This window comes from Columba livia, chromosome 20 (assembly GCF_036013475.1).
Source record: "Columba livia isolate bColLiv1 breed racing homer chromosome 20, bColLiv1.pat.W.v2, whole genome shotgun sequence".
NCBI classification, from domain to species: Eukaryota; Metazoa; Chordata; class Aves; order Columbiformes; family Columbidae; genus Columba; species Columba livia.
In genome coordinates this window covers 4037067-4062869 of record NC_088621.1, presented here as the reverse complement: position 1 = coordinate 4062869, position 25803 = coordinate 4037067, and the positions used below count along the sequence as shown (strand labels likewise).

Sequence of the window (25803 nt, the reverse complement as noted above, 5' to 3'; positions counted from 1 at the left end):
ACTAAAGACCTCGTAAGTGCAAAGCAGCTCAATTTCTAGCAGGAGCTTCTTGCAACAAGAACACGCTTCAGGTGGGACTCAGCATTTTATCCGACGATCTTTAAGCCTTTCGTGATGTTTCCAAGAGATAAAACAGCGTTGGCTTCTTTAAAGAAATATCAAGCATGATTAGACCACAGCGACTATCTCTCCAAAAGCCTTATCTCCCAGCCCATAGCAGCCAGTTCCCTCCTTAATCCTTGCAGCCAAACCCCACAACTCAGGCAGGCACTGTTAATGGTCTACAAATTAAATTATTATTGGCATCTGCATTTCAAAGGAGGGTGTGCAGCTGGAGAGACTGATTTTTCAAGCGGTTTAGTAAGGGGCACACAGACAGTCTGCACTTTATAGCTGCCCAAGACTAACAGTACCTAAAAACTGGCAATCAGCTCATGTCTCTCCCTCATGACCTGCAGGTGCCGAGTGTAAAGTCTCAGCCCCCGCTCCTATGGCACCGACCTGAAAAAAAACCGACCCAAAACCCAACCCCAAATCCACAGCCCCTATCTGCCACCTTGTGATAAGCCAAAACAAGAGATCAACTAAAGGGGCTAATCTGTACTTTAAGCCTACAAGAGGGCCAAGGTACATAGTCCCTGGAAGCCTGCACCCCACTGCCACCGGCTGTAGGGGCGGCCAGGGGAGCGAGGGACAGCCGGGAGCCGACCGGCACCGGGACCCGAGAACCGGCAGCTCAGCCGAAAGGACCCGCAGCCCCGAGTTTCCCCTGGGCAGCTCCCCTACAACACTGCTCAAAACGCTGGGCTGGGACCCAGAGTATCTGTAGGAAAACAAAACCAAACCAAACCGGCGAATCAGCGGTAACGGAGAACGGGGCAGCCCCGCAGTGCCGGTGCCCCCGGTGCCGGCTCCGCGGCCGGAGGAAAGTTTGCCCGAAGGAAACCTGCGGCGGAGCCAACTACCGAGAGCGGAGAAAGAGCAACCGGGGCAGCCGCCCGGCACTCCGGGGACCCGGCAGCAGGCAGCGCAGGCGGAGCGGGACCCGGGGTGCAGGCGGAGGGGAGGCTTTGCCGGTCGGGGCCGGTCTCACCCGGTACTCACAGCTGGGCGATGGCGCCCTGGGAGATCACGGCGTTGTCGGAGAAGTAGGGGATCATCGCGGCTCCCCGCCGAGGCGGCCGCCCTGCCCCGCGGCATCGGGAGCTCCACTGTTCTGCCCCCCGGGCCGCCGCGCTCCCGCCGCCCCCGCCCAGTGCGCAGGAGCGGCCCCGGCAGCGGGAGGGACCGGCAGGGACCCGCCCCGCCCCAGCCCGCACGTGGCGGCGGGGCAGGGACTGGGGACACGGAACGGGGACACAGAACGGGGACAGGGGCGCTCCGGGGCCGGCTGGACCGCTGGTTCCCCCGGGAGAGAGGGGAGAGGGGACACTGCCAAGCGTGGCTTTTAAAAATTATCTTTCCTCCTCCCCCCCAAAAAAAGAAATCTAGGGCAGAAAAGCCGGGAAAGGCTGCAAATTCTGACACTGGGTTTGAAGCAGCACATCAAAAGATTTTCTTTGCAAAAGGCAGGCAGCGACAACTCGGGTGCTGAGGAAACGACCTTAATTTCTCTCCTGCAGAAGACAGGGGAAATAGTTCTTGGCAATAAGTTTCATATGCAGAGACTTGACGACTTGTTTTCTGCCAAAGGAGAAGAGAAGCAGCTGCCTTTCACTGCTATTTAATCTTTAGCTCCATCACCCCTCAGGAGAAAAGGAAGAAAGGAAGTTCTTTAGAACAAAAATCTTGTTCTCTGGCTGCTGGGAATTCAGATGTTACAGCACAAGGGAAAGTTAATCCAGTTTTCCAGTGGGGAGAGTTGGGGGGCAAGGTGCCCCATCCTGTCTTGCACCAACTGTCTGTTCCAGATCTGCATTTTCCAGCCCTTGCCGTTTAACTATGAGTGTGGGAAAACAACCAAGAAACCTTGGAAGCTGGCTCGGTTTTGTGTTTCCCATAGGAATGCAGGACACCCCAGCACAGAGGGACACAAATAATACATGATTCTTAAGTTGTCTGGTGCGGATGGCACATGCTCAGACCCCGTACCGTACCAAAGCACAAGTGAGGTGGTCATGGACAATATAAGTTTTTAACATGTGTTCTTAATTAATCACACCTACTCAATAGCAAAATTACTGGGGTGTCACTGCAGAACTGCCCCTATGATCAGGCAGCCAAAAGCAAGCTTCATCTAGGGTTTCCTTCCAACTATGAGCTAAAACTTTCAGAGAAGCAGAGAGGGGTTGAAAAACAGCGTGATGGCAACCGCTTCAGGTCTGAGACTTCATAAGAGCAAGACAGACACTCGTCTGAAATGTCTCAGCCAACCCCACTTCAGGGATTCACAGAGGAAAGGCCAGAGCAGCAGAATTGGTGATCGTGCAGGTTTGCTAGAATGTGGTTTGGTTGCATTAATTTAAGCAATGTCATCTCACATAGCCAAGAGCACATCTCTGGTAATGGTTCCTCACAGCTGTAAAGAAAACGCAGTGCCAGCTTGCTGCAGTGCCAAGAAAAATCATTTCGTTAGGCAGAAATGAAGTCAGTTGCAAGAAGCAATGGAAAAATCAGGACATTAGAGAAATGGAGGGTAACTCAATCCTTCCAGAGGTCAGGAGACTGGCAAGAACCTCATATTCAGTAGTAACACATGCCACACATTCATAGACTGAAAAACAAACCCAGAACTTCTGTTCTAATTAATAACTTAAGGGCTTTTACTCAAGCACTGTAGAAGAATAAATGCACTTAGATACTGTCTGGACAGATATCAGATTTCTTACACGCAACTAACATTACAAAGGCAAGTCCTTCAAAATGGCTAAAAAACAACTGCAGTGATTACTACAAACAACACTCTGAATGCAGATACTTAATGGATAATGGATTTGTAAATTAATCAGTCCCAGATTAATATAATGATGCACTGCATCTCCATATGCTGGGAGACCCAATGCTGATAAGAATATCCCAGCTTTTCTTTTTTTGAACCTTTAAAAAACAGGAGTAAGAAATGCTTGAGTAAGTTCATAAGTTGAAATCTGCACTAATAAAAGGTGTTTGAGTGTTTTTGTTGCCACCAGGATCGAAAGGCCAGCCTGAGGCAACAGTGAGATTCACATTTCGGTTCCCACTGTCCGTTGGTACAGCACGTGCTGTTTTCATATTCTGCTTTTAAAACCAGACTTAAGGAACAAACATATTTCTTTGTCCAAGTTTCATTCTACATTTAGACACGAGCGAGAAGTATTAATAACTAGATCCCTCGGCATGCAGGAGCAAGGAGCAGGCAGAGCAAAGGGGCTTTGAGGGGATGGACAACAAGCTGGAGTTGAAGGCAGTAGGTTGCAAAACAGCCAAGGAACTGCTCCTTGCTGGAAGCAGGTGCGCTCTGTGGACTGACACCCAGGGAATTTCAAGTGCACGAGATCGCAGTGCTGACAGGTGACAGTCTAAATCACTACCCTGCTGCAAGCGAGCATGTGAGCACAGCCATAAATCACTGTGCGACAAGATGTAAATAAGTCTGGCGGGGGTCTCAAGCGCTTCCCAGCCCAGTGCATGAAATGACACTTTTCTGCAGGGAAAAGGGCCCTGCCTGGCCGAGTTTGGGGTGGCATTTCGTGCTCCCCAGGAGCTCACAGGATTAGCAGGGCCGGCGGCAAAACCCGCTGTGTGTGCACTTGGTACAACACGACCCTTGTTGGGCAACAGGACTTAACCTTTGAGCACCACAAAAACTAATAAACTACAGTCACATACGTCAGGCAAGACACACGCTGTAAAACGGGTAAACCTGTGGGAAGTACTCCCATAATGTTCGAGGTAAAGGGAACAGTGGGATGTCGTCAGGCGCAGGAATTTTGGCCTAAATCTATTAGCATCAGTGTAATACATAAGGCAATGAAGAACACAGACCCACGTTTTCAGGGGATTATTATAACAAAAAACAGTGAAGTTGCTGCGTTAGGCAAACAAACCACCCCCTCCCCATCACATCCTCTCTGCACAGAGCGCTGCGCCTGCTCAGCCACCTTCACCGCGCACATGGAAAGTTTGTTCTTTACTGCTGGGCAGCTGTTTCCGGTGTCGTTTATGAAAAGTTACTCAATTTTGAAAACAACACGTCGCTGCCGCAGCCGAGCGCTGGAGCCTTGCACAGGCACCGCCGCGGAGAGCAGCGGTAGCCAGTTCATTTCCGTGTGCAGAGGTGGGGCCGAGCGCTTTGTTTTTCTCACCTGAGCTAAACTTAATCTTTCCCCGCAAAGACAAGTGTCTCGGTATCAGGTTTGACGGGGCAAAAGGGTTCTAAGAGGGAGCTATGAAGAATACGGTGCCACACTCCAGCTGTTTGAGGGTCAAAGGGTCCGATGCCTCTGTTTTTTCAGTGGGAGGTCAGTTAATTCAGACGTGTGACTGAGCAATGAGCAGAGTCTAGAGATGAATCCGAGTGGATTGAGTCCAAACAGATGACTTATCTAAGGAGAGCCTCAAATTAGTACAGCAAACCTGTACATAGGTAGACACGGGTCTGTTGAGAGAGCAGAACCTCCTGTGCTCATCTCTTAGCGCCGCGTCCCCCTTTGGAGGGAGAAGATGATCTGTCAAGTCTTCTGGTCATTTTTACCATGGGAGACAAAGCTTACCGCATTATGTAGTCTAATTTATCAGGAAAACACGAAGGCATTTCAGTAGCAGCGATCAGAAACAAGCCAACGCATGCAGGGCAGAAGATATAGCAAAGAAACAAAGCTTTCGCAGTGAGGAAGAGGCATACCACCCACCACGGCAGCACTTACAGCTGTGTTACACACAGTAAGGGAAATTTAACAAAGTAATTATAAAGGAACCCATATCTAGTTAAAAAGAATTAAAACAAAAAGGCGGGGGGAGGTAGGAACAGGGAAAGCACGCAAAACGACACTTGAATCCTGAAGAACCAGTCAGAACAGGAAGCCGCATTCTAAATTTGGTTATTTAAGCTGTCAAAGAGTATTTCTGTTTCCAGCTCTTGAGCAAAGAAATCAGACGGGCACAGGGGTAGAGTGATAAGCATCACAGAAAGAACAAAACCCCTCTTTTAGAGCCCGTTTGGTCAGGTGCCCATCATGATCAATGATTAGGCTTCTTAGCTGAGAATTCAACACCTATTTTGCAATATTATCACTTCATTAAACCCTTCCCTCACAAACCCCACACCAAATCATTGTATAGTTTACTTATCAACAAATCTTAGAGGGTCTGACACAAAGAGGTCAATGCTCAATTACACCCGTTGTACAAGCACAGAAGCAAATAACATTGAAGGGACCTGAGCAACTTTTGCTGCACCATCTTCTCGCACAGCCACCTCCTGCTTTCTGCCTTCCACTTGTATTGGGGCAATTCAAGAGGAGCTTTGAAGAAACCAGTTCTTTGGATGCAAAAACTACAACGTATCCTATCTGCACAGTGAACTGCTCAGGATGCAAATATTCACATCCCTACTAAAAAGTGAATCCAGACCCTTGCAAACTGTCACAAGGCTGCTCCAAGTCCAGCAAGGAAGAAACGTGCCTGAATGACAAGTGTGAGATCACTAAATAGCTAATGTGTTATTTCAGTGACCTCTGGAAGTATCTAAATCCTCTGAACTGTCAACCCCACACCCCTAATTTTATAAAGAAACATTGTTGGTCCAAAGATACCAAAGAGCTGAATGGCAACAAGTCCTCCAGAAACCCTGGTCCAGATGTTCAAAATACTTTTAAGTGCCTGAAATCCAGGCAGACCTGAAAACACTGAGGATTCATGTTTAGCTTTGAAGCCTTGCCAAAGTGCCCTACCAGGAGAGGGACCAGAACAGCTATTTTGGAGTTTCCCTTTCTATTTACAACAGGAATCTTTCCTTAGATTCCTCCAGCTCAGAGCACCTGGTTCATGCTCAGCAGGAGACACAAGCACGCATGGAATCTTGGAATCTTCGCTCACCGCTGAAGACAGAGCACGAGTTGATGGGGCAGCTCTTCTGGGCTTGCTCAGCGCCGAGCAGAACCTTTCCGGAGCTGAAGGATCTGACCCACCTTCATTCCTTTTATTTCCCAGTTTGTCTTTGTTCCTCATTCTCCTCTGTTCACACACTTAGAATGACAAGTTTCTAAGTATTCCTATTTTGAGCGAGTTCCCTGCTATAGCATCATATGTTTACTTGGTAATTTGGTAATGCAACGATTTTAAGTCTGCTTGATCCTTCAGCCTGATGATCGCATCTGAAGTCATCTTCACATTATTGTGATCCACAGGTATGTAATCGGACTGGACTGAGCATGTTGTAACGACAGACACAGACCTCGCAGCGAACCAGCCCTGCGGATATCTGTTCCTAATCTAACAAACCCAGATTTTACTACGAGTGCTACGCCTTTGCTCACACTTTAGTGATAAAACACCTGGTGTTCAGAAATGAAGACCACGGACCCACTTTTGTGTGGCCCACAGAACTTTTCCTGGTGGTCAGCAGAGCTGGCAGATGAACAGAACAGTCCTTTATCTCCCTATAACATACTCCACAAGCAGCTGCAGTAAATGCCGCAGAGAGACTAAGCTGTCACTGAAAGGAAAGGCAGAAAGATGGATTCAGGAAACACGTTCTAAAGATAAGGTTCATACTACAAGAGCTTAGTAATCTCCGGCATGGATAAACACCAGCTTTCCTGTACGCTATACACACACAGCCCCCTCTTACTCAAGACCTGGAGTTAACAAACTGCCTTGCGCACCCATTAGAAGATCCAGCTACTGTTCAAGTACCAACAAAATAAATGTTTGACAGCTGCAGCAGCAAGCGAAGGAAGGTTTAATCACTAGAACTCAGGGCACATGGTTTTTGGAAGTCCCTCCTGTAGCATAAAATATGCTCAAGGATAACCAAAGTGTGAGCAACCTCAGGAGCACCAAATGGCACTGATACACATCTCCAAAAGTCACAACGACACAGGATGCTGAAGGTTCACACATCTCAATGCGGACTGTAAATGAGCTTTCTGAAGTGTGGTCAAATCCATATCACAGAATCACTCCCATACGTCTGCTGTTATCCTCAGGGAGTGCAAAGCCTACAATGGATCTCCATTTAAAAATCAAACAACTTGGCTTATGATTTATTGAGCTGTTGCCCTATACAAGGAAACACATGCACCAATTCCACCACCTATCTGAAAAGAACTTTTATACAGTTATAAACCCTGAGCTCCTGCACTGGACTGTGGTCTTCCCCTCCTAAAACAAAGGTATTTACTCACAGCTTGAAACCTTGAGGCATCCTGGCACATCTAGCTGTTATCATGGTAATAATCTGATTTGCTTTCCTTCCCAGTTTATTCCTGGAAGGAACTATTTTGACTAAAAAAAAACAAACCAGAAGGTAAATGTATTTCAGCTGCAAAAGGTGTTGTGAGTTGGGCTTTTTTTTTGTTCCTTTTTTTTTTACCACTCTCCTGCCCACACCTGAAGATGGGAGGACAATATAAAAGAATACGTTCAGGTAACAAACTCCAGGTGTCACACAGGACCTAATCGCTTTCTATGGCACTTGAAGGACTGGCTCCTCAGCTTTACCTGAGCAAACGGACTTTAGTCTGACTGAGCACCAGGCCATAAAAGTACAAAGAATTCCTCTGCTAGGCAATACAGTTTACTCAGTTCTACGTGCAGCAGTTACTGTGCAGCCCCAAACGCTGCATTTCAGCAACCAGAGCTGGTTCAAGGCCCATGAAGTGGTAAATTCACAGCTAGTGTGGAAATAGAGGGACAATTTAAATCATAAACCCAAAAAGCAGATTCTGACAGCAAATCCAACGCAGACTGTAGCAGCACTGCTGCCCCGGGCCCTGGAGACACCGTTTGTCAGCAAAACAAAGATGCTGAATCCTTGCAACCTTGGTGGAGAGCGCACAAAACCTGAATGGCAATACGTCAGTTGGTGTAAAGGCAGCTCGAAACTCGATGCACACGCATTTTAGGTAAGTTTTAACAACACTGGGATGATGTGAAAAGATTGTTCACACAGATGCTTCATTAAGAGTATATTCAGCGTGGTAGCGGCACGTCTGGGGACAGCAGGAGAGATGTCAGGCCAGCTAGCTGTGCAGCCTCCAGACAGCCTAATAAAAATGTCTAGGAGGTAGCTATGAAGGTAATAAATGTAATAAATAGATTGTTCAGGACATCTGCTTATGCAGTAGTCTGTCTCAGCCCCATTAGCCAAGAGTTATGCAGGCAACAGGGACTGGCTGGATCAGGGACTCCAGGGCAAGAACCTGGACCCACATCAGGAGTTTGGGGGTCTCACAAGTAAACTGCAAAAATAGCCACAGGTACAGCAGGCACAGAGACCCCCCGGGGCTCCCCCAGAGCTTGGGCGCGGGGAAAAGGAATTCCAGAAGCCAAGCTGTTTCTCACCTATTTGCTCAGCTTTAGGTATTTGCAGTATTAATTTGACGTGGTTTTTAGTAACGGATGGAAGCCTTTATAAAAATTAGGTCCATGTTCATGCTACCCAAGTATTTTCCTCAAGTAGGAAAGCAAAGCATTCCTCTTTGCATCAGTACAAAAGAGTTCACAAGAGAATACCATTTGAAGCACCTTCCAAGGATAACTGCAGAGCACATGAACACTCTGTGCATCTAATAGTTCTTTCCATCTTTTGCAGAAAAGCTTTAAGTGGATTCTGCTCATTCACAAAGCAGAAAACTCCTCATTCCGTGATGGTGCTGGCAGAAGCGGCCTTGTGGCGAGTGCAGACCTGTCGTGTCGTTTGCTCTGTAAAGCAGGTTTAAGTTTAAACAGCATTTTCACGTACTTCTCCCATGTCTGTGAGACTTGAGTCCAGGCGATCACAGTCCTCTGTGCACGAATAGGTCGACACCCAGACAGATGATTTGTTTTAGGTACAATGATCTTGATGTACCTACCTACAAGTGTAAGCCACTGTTTGCAGCTCATTTCTCCGTCTCTCTTGAGGACGTTTAGACTGGTTGCTCTTCATAACCTCCACTCAACAAGCCCATAGTCACTCCTGCTGTCACACTGACAGTCTTTTCTGCACGTTCCCCTTCACCTCAATATGTAACCCCTCTCTCATCAGTGCAAAAAGATAAACAGCAGCAACTTAACACAAGAAGTTATCTAGAAATCACTAGGCACAGGTCTGGCAATGCTGTTGAGCTGGATCTAAGTGGAACATTTGTCTCATTTCAGACAGCAATCCCTTGACTGCCCAGGGACACGGGAACTCACGGATGGACATGGAGACCGTACAAAATTACCTTCCAGACTGACTGCTGCAAAAATCTTTTGACACCAAATATGTCTACGTGCTTACGTCTTTAGCTAATTCTCTTGCAAGCATTAACATCTCTATGCACTAACACCCTATTTAATAAATACTGAAAAGTTATTTCATTAACCCAAACGTGCTTTAGCCACAGCAGTACTCCTGCATTTAATGTCCAGTTAAGGGGATGAGTTTGGGCACGCTTGATGCCGACCATACTACCCTGAGGTAGTGTCTGAGCAAATTACATATAAGTGCAGGAGGCGAAAGGACTTCTTGTCAGAAGAATTTTACAAGTAACAAAAATCCCACCCCAAAAACTGACTGTAGCTCCAGCCAGGTCACCCGAATTGTGCCTCAGGAGAACCTCCCCGGCGCGGCTTGTCCGGGCAGGCCGCTCGGAATGTCAGGCCGCTGCAGAGCGCTATGGCGGTGACATCGCAGCTGATATCGTACCTTGCTTTTAAAGCTAATCCCAGTCCATTGCCTTCTCGCTGTCTGGATTTTTAATAGCTACTACTTCCTATGTTCCCTGTAGCTACTACTTGCTATGTATCCCCAGTTGAAAACTGGGGACTCAATAGATAGATAGATAGACTCAAAAGTTGTTTACAGACAACTGCTGCTCCTCCACAGCAGGACTCCAGGTTGTCCACTTACCACGTTTGACTGTGTTATTTTTATCCTGCTGCAATCAAACACATTTAATGCCCACCCCCTTGTCTTCCCTAAAAAGGATCTTGGTTTCAGTTCGCTTTCTGACCCCAGCAACAGGAGGCACGGAGTTCACATCACACCAACAGCAGGTTGTCATTTCCTACCCCAGGAAGTTTATTTCAAATATATTTTTAAAAACGTTCATCTCAAACCTAACCTAAAATTGTTGCTAGGTGTCCACAACAATTAAATACCTCCCATCCCCTCCAATACATTATGTATATTGAGATCAAGTCATGAGTTGATCTTGTGACTGCTGGAAGGCTAAGAGTGAAATTAAAAATCAGAGTTTAGCTGAGTTCAGCTTGAGCCTTTGGGAATTGTGCTTTCCAGCTTTCCTCTCAGTCATGAAAACTGTAAAATGAAGAAATAGCTATTCTCCAATCATCATTTAAGGGTAGAAGATTGAAGGAAACAGACCAGTCACCTTCCTGGGCCACACAATCACAAGACTACACTGAAATAATGGGAATGTGCAAGCAGGACAGCTTTTGCTTTTGCAGATTCATCCAAGTTGGCCCCAAAGCCCAAATTTTGTTTAAATACTAGAACTTACAGCTTCTGTTGTTACCTAGTGACACAAAGAACATTCAGAGAAGAATTTTAACAGCCAAAGAGCTCATACATACATACATACATACATACATATATATATATTTCGTGTGTAATCTGACTTTTCCTGTTTCCTGCTGCAGCAACCCCTTTACTGGGAACATCATTTAGGTCATAGTGAAATATATTTTTCATTAAGGTACACATAAGACAGTTCTTCAGCATTAACAACAGGCAGAAAATGCTGCATGTTCGCCGAACATGCCAGAACAACAACAAACCCCCCTGTGGAGCATTTCCCACAGAAAGGCATCCTCGAGGACTCCTACGAGCCTCAAGTGACAATCTTACCTTCTGGGCTGGGACCGGCATTCTTCTTCCCCACTGTCTGCCTCCTGCATACATAGGAAAGGAGAAAAAAGTTAATATTCTTTAATATCTGCAGAATGCAAAGACTCGCGTTTCAGTGGTTTGATTGCAGAAGGCAGAAGAAACTCAGGCTCTCCCTGCTGCATGTGGCTGTCACTGCGCAGGAACTCACTTTCTGCTCAGCTGTCACTTCATGTTCTCTCCAAACCTCTTTAAATACTCTACATTACAAGAATTTTTGCCACTGCAGGATTTAACGTGCTTCTGCATGGACTTCCCATGACCCTGCCAAACAAGACAGGCCAAGAGCCAAACACATATTTTACTTCTGGGCAAAAAAACTCTGGGTTTTTTATTATCTTTATATAGATCATATTAATTCATAGTCCACTGTCAGCAATCAAGTGTAAGAATCCACAAAACCAGCAAGTAATAACCCTGCCAAATAGGACTGGGTGAGCGCAGGTAGACTAGAAAATGGAAATTTGACACATTATGCTGCTTTGGATGCAAAACTAATACACACAATTTCTAATACGCTGTGGAATTTTCCTAGGCTTTCCTACTAAGGCCCAAAGCAATAACCTCAACAGAGAGATCTCGGCAATTAACTCCACTTCAGAGTACATTTACACATGCACTGCCAGGCACTGGCTGGATACGGGCAGGAGAGCAAGGGAAGCAATGGGAGACGGAGACATGCTGGAATAGACACATATACAAAACCTACAGACACTAACACATTGAAGCGTCAAGCTCAGAAAAGGGGAGGAACGGAAAAGTTAAGTTTCTCTAAGATAACCATATAAACAGATGATTTTTTTCCCTGAGAACCTTTTGAACTACATTCTTTGTGCTTCTTGCATGCAAAGCTCATGTTCGGTTCACTTTTTAAAGCAGAGTTAAATGCAGAGACTCCTGCTGGATACTCTGTTCCTTTCTCTTCTATACAAGACCTGCAGGATGAGGACTCAGATCTTTGAAGGGTCAACTCAGTGAGCTATCATCAGCCTGATTAAACTGAGAAAGACACCAGCACCACAGTTCCCATCATTTGGCTTTGCCCGATCCCCAAACCCATCCCACTGCTTCAGGGTGCAGGACCTGATGTAACAGCCTCATGGCATTCGGGTGTTGGTTTTAGATGGGAATGACAAACTCGAGCCTAAGAAAGACACTAGAACCACAACACCTTTCATTCGGGATGCTGCATCACCTTAAGGACCTGCTGTGCTAAATGTCCTAAATGAGATCAGCAAAACAAGAAACTGGAATCCAGCATCAGGTGTGCAGTTGGATTCTGTTGAACAAATTATTTATCTCAAGTCCTTCTGAAAACACCATTAACTGCTATGGGCGTGTTTGTTATAGCTGGAACTTCTTAGATCCTGCCCAAGCATAAGCTCTAGTGAGTTCCTTGCGGGTTGACACAAAAAGTTGACTTGGGGGAGCAAGAGGAAGAGCCCAGAGGGAAGAGGAAGAGGTTTCATTACATGCAGGGTAGCTAAAGACACGATGAGGTTTTTGAGTAAGTCAAAACAGCTCAAAAGCATGTATTTGGCTAGAGAACAAGTTCCTCAAACCCACAGTAAGCTAAAACAACTGAAAGAGCACTTGAAATCTCTATTGCGCTGTTCAGAAACCTGAGCTATGCAAACATTTTTAGTATTATAATGAATGGTCATTTTCACATGCCAAAAAAATCCTTGTCACAGCAAGTGGCAAGCCTGGTACGCCATAGCCAGAAGTTCCACAAATGACAGGGGAAGATCCTGAAATACACAGATCATTATTATCTCAGCTCCACTCACAATTCAGCCCTCAAGAGCTCAGCGTGGAGAGGCCGGACAGGGCCCAGCCCCTCACCACCTGTCTCTGCTGAAGCTCTTACAGGATCTCTTTAATATTAGGCATAAATGTAGCAGATTCGTGTGAGAAACACATGTATTACAAAACTGTAAACAAGTGCAATTTGAGCAAGAGATCCATCACCAGTACCTGGAACAAAACCAACCTTCTCTCACCTTCAGTAGCCTCCTCCTCCTCTCACCAGCAACTCTGACGGGCCTGCAGCCTACGGCTTCCCTGCGTCTCATATTTTGTCCTGGTATTTACAAAGTGATCTGATTTAGATACCTGAATCATCTTCACCCCATGAACTATTTCCTTTGCAAATGCATCCACACCTTCTCACGGACAGAGGGCATTCAGTATGAAAGATATTCCATATTTCGCATATCCCACCACTACTATTTCTCCTCTTCCATAAATCTGTGTCACCATCCAGTGTATACCGTACCTGTCCTACAGTGCTCTAGACTTCGTTCTGGTCACCATGTAATTCCGCAGTTGTAAAACATCACAAGAACCTTAGTAACCATCAGCCAAAACTAAGCTGCAATGACAAGTCACCCCACTAGAGGGGAGGGCAGGACAGAGAAGAAGTGTCCAATGCATGGTCAAGTGCAAGCTGCGGTGAAGGAAATGACTCCAATGTTGACACAACAACTAAAACAAGCACCTTCACGTTTTCCGGCCATTTTCAGCTCATTTCCAAAGAGGAGGAGGCACTGCTGCCCGTGCAACTATTCATCAGCCAAAAAGTGGGTCAACATCTGGAAACATCCCTTCCTGAGGTCATCTTTGAGAAGGCAGTTCGCCCTTGGAGAAGACACACGCTTGAACAGCATCCTTGGACACTGAAAACAGCCATTTGGAGACATGACCCGTGACAGTGACCCTTAGCACCGGAGGTAGCAAGAACCCTGAATCTTGCCATGGGTTCCCCGTGCTACAACCACAGCAATAAGCGCGAGAGACAGCAGCGATTGCAGATTGCTGGTGCTCAGAGCAGCCTCTCCAGCAGCCCGCGAGGCGGAGGAAGCCGAGCAGCACTGATGAGCTCCAGAGGGAGTCCTGCCCTGCTTTCCTTGACCAGAAACAGAGGCCTCGGGGGAAATGGAAGGAATGAGTCGCATAGCTCTAAACTAGGCCACGATATTAAATGCCGTTTAAAGTGAAAGATGAAAAATTCCATCTCTGCTCCTTTCAGGCCATGTAGGACAGAATATGCAAAACATTAATCCTGTTTGTGCTTTGATCCGCTGCCAACTATCTGTCATCAAAAGGGCAAGGGAGAGGAGAGACATTTTTGAGTGCTATTCTGTTCTATACAATGGGAGTCACTCCATGTCACACAAACAATTCTGCTCCTACAAATCTCCTTTTTGCAGACTGATGTAATGATAAACAAGATTCAATCTGCATTCTTACGTAGACGGACTGGAGCTGTCTGCCTGTATTTAACATCAGGAACATCACAGCAAGTTCTTTTACTGTAAGAGATATGATTATTAGCACAAGTCATGCATCTCACATTCACTACATTTCTATTCACCAAGGAACATTTCACACAGGCTACACCCTAAAAATATATCTTTCAAACCTTAAAAGAGATTCCAATTTGATAAGTGGTTGCTACATATGACTCTATGCCAACATACCCGACTGTATAGACAATGCCTGGGAAGTGTTTTTATCAGAAGCTGAGAGGTCACAGCTGTCACTATTGAGAGAACACTGACAATTTGGACAGGACAAAGATTCCAGTTTTCATCTCACAAGTCAATGTTTTGCTCATAGCTGTGACATACACACTTCAGACACTACAGAACTTTTCCCTTCTCCATCTTCTAAATCCTGGCTGGGTGTTGCTTTTTGGATGGGCAACTTCATTATTTTCAGCGTTTTGTACACTTTTCCCTTTCACAGGAATCCTCTGCACAACAACCCCCAGCAGTGAGTGATCCCGAATTCCTCATGGGAAGGCAGAACCAAGAGATGGATGTGAAACTACTGTCATTTCATGAAGCTCTTAATTTTCAAAGTCAGTATTGTTCTTTTTTAAAAAGATCCTTATTAGCAGGGGCAGAGAGGCCTTGTGCAAGAGTAGGGATGCAGAAGCTATTTTGTGAGAAACTACATGAGACAAAGAACTTGAAGCTTTTTCACCTCTCCTAGTGAAGTGCAACCGGCAGCTTCTTAACTATACAACAGAAACTTAATTAACATAGATCTCCCCAAACCCGCAGCAACATTCAGCCGTGGCCATGCCATCAGAGAGGCTTTTCACTTAACATTATCAAGCCACCATCATGTGAACAACTCTGGACCCAGTCTCAAAGGAGGCACCACAAAGAAAAGGCTTGTAATTAAATGAGCAATCTTCTAGTTCTCTGCCCACTCTTCCTTGGCCAGATCCCATCCAGTTGTTCGAACACACACTAAGTGCTTCTGAGCTGAACATGACCTTTCCTGGGGAGAAGGCAGCTGCTTCAGTCACATCAGAGGTTGTGCATCCAGGCACCGATCCAGTTGTTAAACCATGCAAATACTCCACTGATTCTCCAGTGTATCTTTCTTTAGGTTACAGCCGTGCAGCGAGTTGCAAGCTGCTCCCTACGAGAGTTCTCCTTGTGTGTCAGCAAGTATTGAGCAAGCCGGTACAAAAACCACCTTCCCTCTGCTATTACCCAACGTGTGGGTAACCCAGCGTGGCTGAGTATTGCAGAGAAGGTGGCCTGACTGCAGCCACAGCCTCTCCTCTAATGCAACACAACTCACCTACAGATAAGAGCATCCACTTCAGACTCCTTAGGGCTCAACTCTTGACACAGGCACATAGTGACATTAGAGATGCCCTGGGGTATCTGACATCTGCACGGGACTGGCATTATAGGTGCCCAAAGAAGCAAATGAAAAGAGGCCTGTGAAGTCCAAAGGACATGGACATGATCACATAGAACTGAATTTCAACACCTTCCAAGATGAAATAGTTGACAGATGCCTATTCAACAGTAGACCCTGCACAAGGCTGGTCCTATCAATAATCTCAAATCATCAGCTGGAACAAAGTAAGACAAATGTTCGAGTCAGATTGCCCAATATCTATTACATATTTCTGTAGCAGAGAGACTTTCATACAGTAGTCTGGGTTGTATCAATCTCTTAAATAAACTGTGCTAGCAAAAAGCCCACACATACTGCATTTGCAGTAAGGCTGAAGTGCCAGCAACAACACTCTGGCTGGTAAGAGAAACAAGGGCTGACTCTAAAACCTGGGTTGATAAAAGGTTCCCCTTTTTCTTGCAAGAAGTCCAAGACTACACACAAATCCACCAGCTGGAGCTTCCAGGGGGATGTGGAACGGTACCGCGTACCATTTCCAGCCTGTGTCTAGTATCCGTTTGGTACTAAAACGGGTGATTTGACCACCAACAAATAGGCAGCCAGAGCTTACAAGTTCCACAGCTGCAACGTGGAGAACAAAGACAACCAGAAATCTGCAGCAGTTTGTAGGAACCAATTTATTTGGCATTTTATGGAAACCACCTTCTTGGCAGCAATATGCAAGTACGCACATACAGAGGACAGGTCTCAAAGCTGAACTGAAAACCAGTTCACTTCAGAATATTTGGTCTCTGGAGATGGTTAACCTTCACCATTATTAGAAATTATGAAACTAATTAAAGTCACCTAGCATGCTCCAGAAAGCCACCCTAGAGCTCATAGGCACCTTTTGAATACTTACATTTGCCATCACACGCTTTTTAAAAATAGAAGCTGCTATCAGGAAGCCTTTAAGTCTGACATAAAAGCTGAGCAAACTAGGCTGTCAATGGGAAGCGGTGGAACTGCGCTGTGTTTTGCATGGCGCTGTTACCTCTGCAAAGCTACAGGGATACGGGGTAAACAAGCAGCTTTCTCCAGCCGTTTCGCCCTCACCCATCGCTATTTGCATGAAGTGTTTTGAATGAACACTGTTTTCCTCCTCGCGGTTCTTCTGTGTTTGAGGTTCCACACAAGCAATAGCTGTCTGTAGCCAAGCGTTCATTCCGAGGCTGGCATTCCTTCTGGATTGTTTTCTCTATCACTTTGCTGTGTCAGTAATTGGTATATTTAGGTCAAAGACAATGCACTCCTGCTCTAGAGAGAGAAAAGAACAAGTTTCTTTTGAAAGCTTTCATCTTCCTGCTGGAGCCGAGAGATTTATGCAAACCTTGTTTAGATTGGGCCTTGCTGAAAACTGCAGAAATAAAACTCAGACACTTGAAGACAAAAATTAGAAGCCTCCAACTGGTACAACGAGAGTCAGGATGAGAAATCCAGTGTGACACAGCCTGCTACACGACACCACAAGAACAGATTAAAAAGGAGATTACTGTCAACTGAATTTCTGCAATGAAATAAGCTTGCCTGATGGGCAGTACAACAGCTTTTGCCTTAATCACAGGGACGCAGCCAAGGGAAAAAAATAATACAAACATTACGGATACATATTCACATTAAATAGCCCTACACCGAAAGAGTATTATACATAACTTCTCTCTAAACCTGTGTAGTAGCAGATCATCTCTAGACCTTACAACAATAAGAAAAATACATATATATATATATATATATATATATTATCTGTTCAGACCTTTCCTCTAACTTTTCGAAGGCCTTTCAACATCACACAACTATGACAGAAAAGGCAGATATTTAAAATAATTATGATGCTTTGCCAGATTTAATGCCTCGCAGCACCTTGAAGATACCTGCTTAATCTCCTTTTTGGCAAAGCTAATGAAGTTGTCCACTGTAAATCTTAAAATCTAGAAGCATTTGTTTCCCTACAATAATAATAAATGCTTACGGTAAGGGGACAAGTGTGAGAAAAACTCACTTGCTGTTTACACACAAGCACCATAACTCCAGTTTTCACACCGGGAGCTGTTGCTGACATCAAGGGGATAGTTTGACTGAGGCCAAGTCACAGATACGTGTGTGTACGCTGGTGAATCTCAGGGCAGGGCTTCTACACAACAAACAGGCTGTGATTAAAACAAAATCCCTGCACCACAGCTTACCGCAATGAGCAGCCGCTCATTATCCATTCATGCAGGGTGACACATTTACATCCATTAAATTGTCCCTATGCAATTAGGAAGGATGGACATTCACACCTCAGACTCTCTCCAGTCACTACCTGTTAATCCACAGACCTTGCTCAACCTTCCAGTGCCCTCGAGAGCTCCCGGGAGCAGCAGGGCCATGTGCAGCTCCTCACCCAGTGCTGGCACCTTCACCTTAGAACCTGGGCCTGTTTCCAGCTGGGAGAGAGTCTCCTCAACTGCTGCAGTGATTCAAAAAATACAGCTAGAACTAACCAAGGCTGAAGGAGCCTGAAAAGCAAACAGGCTAATGAGCCATATGCAGAGAAGGTGGAGATCTGGAACTGCAGCTGATAATCTTTTATCATTCACGAGCGATACTATTACGCTTTACAAGGAATAAGGACGTAGACCGGACAACACCAGCTTCTGGTTTAAGGCAGTAAGCCAGTTTCCCATTCAAAACCCACTAAAGGTGCTTTTGGAAGATGGAAATGGTTGGGTTTCGCTCCTCGTACTGAAGGCTATTTCAGGAGGAGGAGGGTGGAAGGAAGGGAGGCACACTGCAAAGGGAAGGGTCTTTGTCTTGCAATCAGCCATCTTCCTGTTCGCATCCAGTTCACCTTGGTGCATGCTCACAGCAGCCTCATTTCTATCCCTGCTGCGGTTATCTCCATTAAAACCAGGGGACACAGCCCAAGTTAAACTCCAGAGCTTTGACTCTTCCCAGAATGTGTAGTAGGGTCACTAAAGCAATGCAGATTCACCTGCATCTTATATGAAATATATTATTCCCATAATGGGACAAGCATAGAGCTATCTGGATACTGTTCCTATCTATGTCATAACTGTAGCTACAGAATGAAGCTGCACCAGCACAGCTTATATCTATATAAAAGTCTAATTCAGGGTCAGCGGCAGCATAACCAGGCAGGGGCTTTTCATTTTGATACTTTGCCTTAAACTACACAGAGGAAAGCACATGCAGCCATTTATGAGACACATTTAAACTGCATCTTCACCCCACACGGGCTCAGCCGCTCTCCCTTAAATCCGAGGGGCTCCAACCCACGAGCAGAATGGCAGGAGAGACTCTCACCCACTCGGCTCCTCTGAGATCCAACCCCCGCGAGCTCCCGTCAAATCTGCCCTTGACGTAATAAACGTATGACACGGGGGATGAATTAGGAGCAGCGCAGAAATCTCCATGACCTACTTGAACTCTAATTGCCCTTGGCCTACTGCAACAATAATTAAAGAATCATTTTCTGGATGAAAAAATGTTTCAAAGTGGGGAGTTATTTAACACTTAAAAAGGTGAAATAAAGGCTCCGAAAAGGAAGCAGAGCAACACTCAGTCTTTTCAAATTCCTCAACACTCAACCTCTGAGAAAGCAATATGGAGGGGAAGTCATTAATATTTCAAATTCTTAACATTGCTTAATCTGAATCTGTGCTCAGCAATACAATTATAAGTTGCAAATTGTTACCTTGCATTTGTGAGAAAAACAATAAGAAAAAAAGAAGTATCCAAGCAAGCCCCTTGTACAGCGTGTGTGGATGCAGCAGCATCTGCGCTGGCACTCGCGGGCTGCTCTTGCGTAACCCGATTCAGGCAGGAGCGCAGCCGGGGAGCCTCTGCTCCATCGCAGTGACAGATCTAGAACAGAAGCGGCTGGGAGAGGTTTAACAGCAGGCGTTTAGACTGTATCAGAAGAGGAATTGGCAGGAATGTCTCTTCACCTCTAGCCTCCGTTTGGGTAAGAAAAAAAAGCCCCGAGTGTTTCAGGCAAAACTTCAAAAGGAATTGCTGGGACAGCTTGCTGTACATGCAGGACACAGAGTCTTGGGGGAGCAGAGGGAAAGGAACGCCTGAAGATATTTCCTGGCAAGAAGCTGCAGAGAATCACAAGGTACGAAGCGTACTCCGTGTTCACATCCCCCATCCCCGGGGCGCAGAACAGCTCCTGGCTGCCCCACTTCTGCCAGGGGACCCCTGCTACTAAAACTAACACAAAATGGTTATAAACTACCCAGAATCGCTCACATCTTCAAAAATACACCCAGGTATAAGTCTCATGCTGTTGGAACTCAAGCGAACACGCTGAACCATTTTGTTGCCTGATACAGGCTGGTTTAGAGGCTCTTTGTACGCTTTCTCCACAGTACAACTCCATACTCCTACAGCGCTGCATGCCCACAGGCAGCTGGAGATGCCGGCTCTAAGCAGTTTCCGAGGGACCAAAAAAAGGCAGCAAATGTAATGACACCTCCTCCAACAAGGGCTGGACAAAAAAAAATGAAAGGAAAATGAATGTGAGGAGTAGAACAGGGTTTTCTGGATGAGTCTAATAGGAGCAGAACAAAGTTGCATAACGACTGCCCCTTGACTTTTGTTATTTCTCCCAGCCAGCTCCTCCAAAAAATCTATTTGTTATTGTTTATTTGGGTATCAGTCCAAATTGCTGTGGGAGGAGAGAAAAGGAAAAAAGAAAGGCTGTCAAGCTATTAATTCCAGTACTGTAGTCATCTAGCACTCTCCAATTATTAACAAATCAGTGTCCTGTTTACTGCAAAACTCTCTAGAGCCTGGAAGTGAAATACAAGAAAAGCAGATCTTAATTAGTCTCTCGCAAAAGTGACTCCAGCACTGATTGTCCTCGACCAGGATGCGCTCTGCCTTTGCTTATTTCTCCACGCAGACCAGCGGTGTCGTTCCACGCTCTGCAGGGCCAGCAGGCACAGGAGGGGCCGCAGCCCCTGAAATTTAAACCTCTGCACAACATTCTATTGCAATACGGGCCAGGCTGTGCCAAAAGCCAGGAGCGACTGCGGCCACCATCCTCCCATTCTCCCAGGATAGAAGTCACATTCCTACATGTGTACATCAGTAACAGAAGAAAAACACTGTACGAAACCAGAATGTTATGTTTGGTTATTTTCCCTTCTCAGGATGCAAGTATCACTGTCAGAAGGGGACACATTTCCATACAGCCACTTGCCCTCACTCTCTCCATGCCAAACGTGGCTATTCCCAGGAGCAGGGATGGCCCATGCAAACCCCCCCTGTCCGGAACAGCCTTTAATGACAGCAGGACAAAAACGCTGTGCCAAAGGCAAAGGAACCACAGTGGTCTTGGCACCAGACTGAATTCGCCTGACCCATGAAAGTTCAATAGCTGCATCAGAGTTGTGGCCCTGTGGTACTTGTCTATATAATCCCAGTCTCTTTTGTACCATCTGTTTCCCCTTCGGCAGACTGGCCATTAGAGACACAATGCTAGAACTCATGTCTCCTTAGTAACAGGTTTTTGTTGATCTCTCCCGCGCCTCCCAATCTTTCTATCAATCCTGTAATCTACCAGGATTTTCCCTGCAGGGGATGCATAACAGCATCAGTGGAAAAAAATATATGGGACAACAGAAACACTTCGGGGCAAGGGTAGAATGTGTAAAAGCGGAGCGCACAAAGTTAGAAGAGCTACAGGTCTATCGAAACCAGATGTTTCGGAACCAGCCACCAACACACCTTCTGAGCGCCAGGCTTAAGATCTCACCAAAGCACTCAATGCTTCAAGAGTTTTTCTTAAAGAGGTGCCAATTATGAACAGTTTCCAATCAATACACAAGTTTGAGAAGAAAACACCCCGCATCCCTAAGAGCACTTTCTCTAATGCCTCAGAGGTAAAAATGCTGCCAATCTCAACACTATGCAGGTAAGGAAGGACCATATTTCCAGTCTATAGAGACAGGCTCTCTTACAGCTGCTTCAAAGTCAGTGATTGCTGGCTGCCTTTGGTTCCTTAATCCCTAAATCCCCACACTCTCTTCTTGAGGTTAATCCAGTTAAAACTCTCCCTTCCCTTTGGCTGGTGTGTTTCATAAATAACCACCTGAAGAGCGGAGCTGCAGAAGCCAATGCTCAGAGTCTGGCACTTCTTTTGTCCTGATGCAAGAGAGAATGTAGAAGTACTTACTGCCTATGCCAGAAACGGAAATCAAGATTAGCTAGGCAAGGGCAAAAGGCACTCCTTATGGATTGTTTAAGTCAGCGGGAATCAATCATCCAGTCCAATCCAAATCCCCCAGTCGCTTTCTGCCTTAAGATAACTAGAAACAGGTTTATACTAAGATAAAGCAGCCTTAAACCAGTGTAAGCCCTTATGTGAAAATCCTTCTTTTTGTGACGAGAGAACTTGCCTTCGAGGTCAGCTCTAAACGAGATGGCTATACAATTATAGTCACAGAGGCCAAGGGGTATTTGGGAAAGCAACACTGGTCAGCAAAAGAAAAATCATTTCTTTAGGCTTTGCCTGGCTGATCTGGCCCAGCCAGGTCCCTCAGTGCTGAACCCTGGGCAGGAGAGCGGAGGCAGCTCTCGGAGCGGGCAGCACAGCCGGCACACAGACCATGAGCACCAGGCATCAACAGTCTAATGCAGTTACAACGTATATTTGCCCCACAGGAAAACCAAAACACAACCAGTGAAAACACAGAGGAATCCTAAGAGTCTTGCCCGCTCCCTGCTGTAGCACAGAGCAAGCGAGGACAAGTGGCTGTATGAAAGTGTGTCCCTTTGCAATGGCACTTGTGCCTTGGGAGGGAGCCCTGTGTAACCTGTCACTGTCCCCCGGGCAGGCAGCGAGCAGTTCCAAGAGAAAGCCCTAAGCTGGGAGACGATTTCTGTCAGTGACCCGACCGAGCACAGAGATCCTGCCCCTGCAGCCCCCCCGCGTATCTGTGTGTCTTATTCCCACCGTGAAGCTGGGCCAGAGGCTCTGGAGCTGCAGACATCGCTGGGGAACAGCAAACGCTGCACGTGTGCTCCCTGGTGCCTGCCAGGCTCTTCAGCTGGGCACCGGAGCCAGGACACGGACCATCAGCTCTTTGTGCTCCTGGTCATTCACAACCAAGAGTAGCAGAAATCTGGTTTTGAGGACTGTTTATCAGCCTAGTCCTTCCAAATTCCTCAGTCTCAGGGGTAGTGAGAATGAACAACCTCATCGGTTTGCTTGTCTAACCATAGGGACACAGCAAGCAGAATATGCTTCTGCTTCCCAGGCTACAGCAGTTACCCCACACCTGCTTATCTCCGTGTAAGACAACAAAATAAGGAGCAAGATGCCTGCACAGCTCTGAGCTGCGTTACATTTCTAACTCCATTCACGCAGATCTGGAAAGCTGCCGTTCAGACTCTGGTGCATATTTAAATGCTCATTCTGAATGGCCGATTAGTCAGAAGTGGAATGTTTCTGCATTCACGGAGTAGCTATTTTAAGATTACATTATGCACTCTGCTTCCATTAATAGGTACACTTATTAAAAAAAAAAAAAAGGAAAGGCGTTACGCCCAGCAAGGCATTTGAGGGCTGCATGTACAAACACCCAGCGCAAGCAAAGCTACTGAATTCTCTTACTGACAAGCCACATCTTTCTTCACAGCTCAAGAGACCACCTAGTCACTAGGCTTTCCAAATCCCGATGGAACAAGTCACCGTGTTCACTGGCCATCTCTCCTCTAGGCCTCTCAGCCTGCATCTTCAGAGAGATATAAACGCAGCTACAGAAGTCACCAAAGTTAAACACAACTACTGCAGCATCTCAGGTGTCCTGCAGCTCTGGAGGAGGCTGACCCAGATCTCTTAGCCACACACCAGTTTCCCTGCTCGTGTTGCCCACGCTCTCCAGCGCTGCCTTTACTCAGTGATAACAAATGCACATCTGCATCCCGCTGGCACCTCTGGATGCCCTTCCAGGTATTTGAAAAGCTGAAGCTTCACAAGAACTTGTTTTGGAGTAAGTCAAGAACTCCCACGTTTCTTAAGCTAACAAAGCTCAAATTATTAAATGCTGTCAAGCTCTTATGAAAGCCAAAGACAATTTTAGGAAAAATACACACTCGTGTTTGGTCAAGATCCACCAGCCTCCCAATCTCTCTTACATGCATTCGGATTGCAGCTGTACCCACAAAGCTCACAAACAATCACCCACCAACTGTAACATGCAGGTTTGTTCTGCCCTCTCCGAGCCTGAGCCGCGATATCAGGGTTTTATCAATGTGTTTTTTTTGAGAAGAGGGATTGGAGGAGCGGAGAAGGGAAGTACAAATACAAACACTTAGCCAAACACCACATGTAAGTTGCATGCCAATGGCACAAGGCATATTATTTTCATTTCAAAAAACAATAATCTCAAGACAGGCCAGAATCAGTGTGAAGAGTCAGTTTTCTGTCAACAGTTTTGCTTTTGCTAACAGGTTTATGCAGATCATTTTGAAGATCAAAGCCTTAGAATCCAAAAGGTACATGTATAATAAATCCCATTAAAACCAGAGCAGGTCAGCCCTCAGATGAACTTAAGCTGTAGATCCTTCTAATGCTCTTGAAGAAAACTTGGGTGACCAGCCAAATGAGGATTCCCTCTGCTCACAGATCCACATCTTCTGAGCCAACTGGAAATACTGTACGAGCTAAGCAAACAGAGTTTTGTGTGTGGGTTGCGGTTTGGTTTTTTTCTTTTTAAAACAATGTGAAGAGCAAGCAAAAAGCCCCAAATTATGAAGCAACAAATAGTACAGTCAGAGCTGAAAAAAATATCCCATTTGGAGGAAAAAAGGTGATACATGAAACAGTGAATGAAACCAGTGTTACTTTGATGTTGGATTCAAATCTGAAGAAATGCATTAGCCCACACAGACATTAAAAGTCAAAAAAATCTATTAGTATGTGGACTAGAGCACAGACCATCTCCTGAAAACCAAAAGGTACTGACGATGGGCAGCGTTACTGTCAGGGCATCCACATGCAAAGACTTTGGTGGCCCAAACACCTTCAGCTGACAGTCACCTCTTCTGTAAAGACTTGATCTCAGACCATTCAAAACAACAATTTATATCCAACAGCGGTTGCTGGACCAAAGGCAGGGGAAACAGAGCACTGGGCAGCAGCACATGCGTATGTGAAAAACAGTATTACACGGTGTTACGGGAGGAAATTAAAGCTAAATAAAAGGATGTTCATGCTTGAAATCATGGCTTAAAACAAACCTAACATGAAGTCTGACCTTGTCAGTCTTCAGCCCTCGGAAGGCCAAGCTTCCCTGTGCAGAGGTGGGAGGGACACAGACATCACACACCGGCGCTGGGAGCCGTGCACAGGCTCAGTAACAGCACTTCTGGTGCTCAGTACCTTTGGCCCTTATGGAGAAACAGTAAACTCTTGGCACACATACAGTCATTTCAACTTTGTTTCATGGCAGTAATAAAAATATTGCTTTCCAGATGCCACAGCTGATATATGCAAAATGTGGAACAGAGTAGGTGATTTCCAGCTTTCTTGGTTGAAGCACACACCCCTCACCAAGGTTTGGTTTTTTTAGAAAAGGATAGTAAGAAAAAAACCCCAGTTCCTACTGCAGAAAACATTTCTGTGAAAATATGGAAGAGGCAGAAAATCCTGGATTGTATTTAACTAGTGAACAAGGTCACAAATTAAGTAGTCTGAGAATTTCTGGTATCTTAGCCCTCGAATAGTCCCCCTTTTTTCCACCCCCTGCACTACTTAGCTCAAAACGCAACACCAACAAGAACACATGATCCCTGCATTGGTACGGGCAGATACACGGCTGAAGTCACAGGAGCACATTCTTCAGGGCTCATGAACCATCACATGACGAACATCACAAGAAGCCAATTTACTAACACAATTTAAACTTTAAAAAGTTAAGAATAATAATAAAAACCATTATGGAAAGATCTCTTAGGAAGGGAGGAACCACACTTGAAAATAGAGCAGCAAAGTTCTCGTGTTATCTGAAACTTATGATTTCTAGGGCTAGACAAGTGAGCTAGCATTGCTCAGAATGCCCTAATAT

The 25803-nt window shown here is 45.8% G+C and overlaps 1 protein-coding gene across 5 annotated transcripts in view; it reads right to left on the bottom strand.

The window, feature by feature from the left end:
• SSH2 (slingshot protein phosphatase 2) overlaps positions 1–25803 on the bottom strand; it is an 85781-nt gene that overhangs the window by 46221 nt on the left and 13757 nt on the right. For 2 of the 5 annotated variants that reach the window (XM_065036824.1, XM_065036825.1), the window contains exon 2: positions 10979–11022. In XM_065036824.1, coding sequence (XP_064892896.1) covers positions 10979–11022 — 44 coding nt within the window. Of the gene's footprint in view, positions 1–1104; positions 10935–10978; positions 11023–25803 lie in introns of those variants that run through there. The other 3 variants (XM_065036826.1, XM_065036827.1, XM_065036828.1) reach the window with 2 other exon arrangements.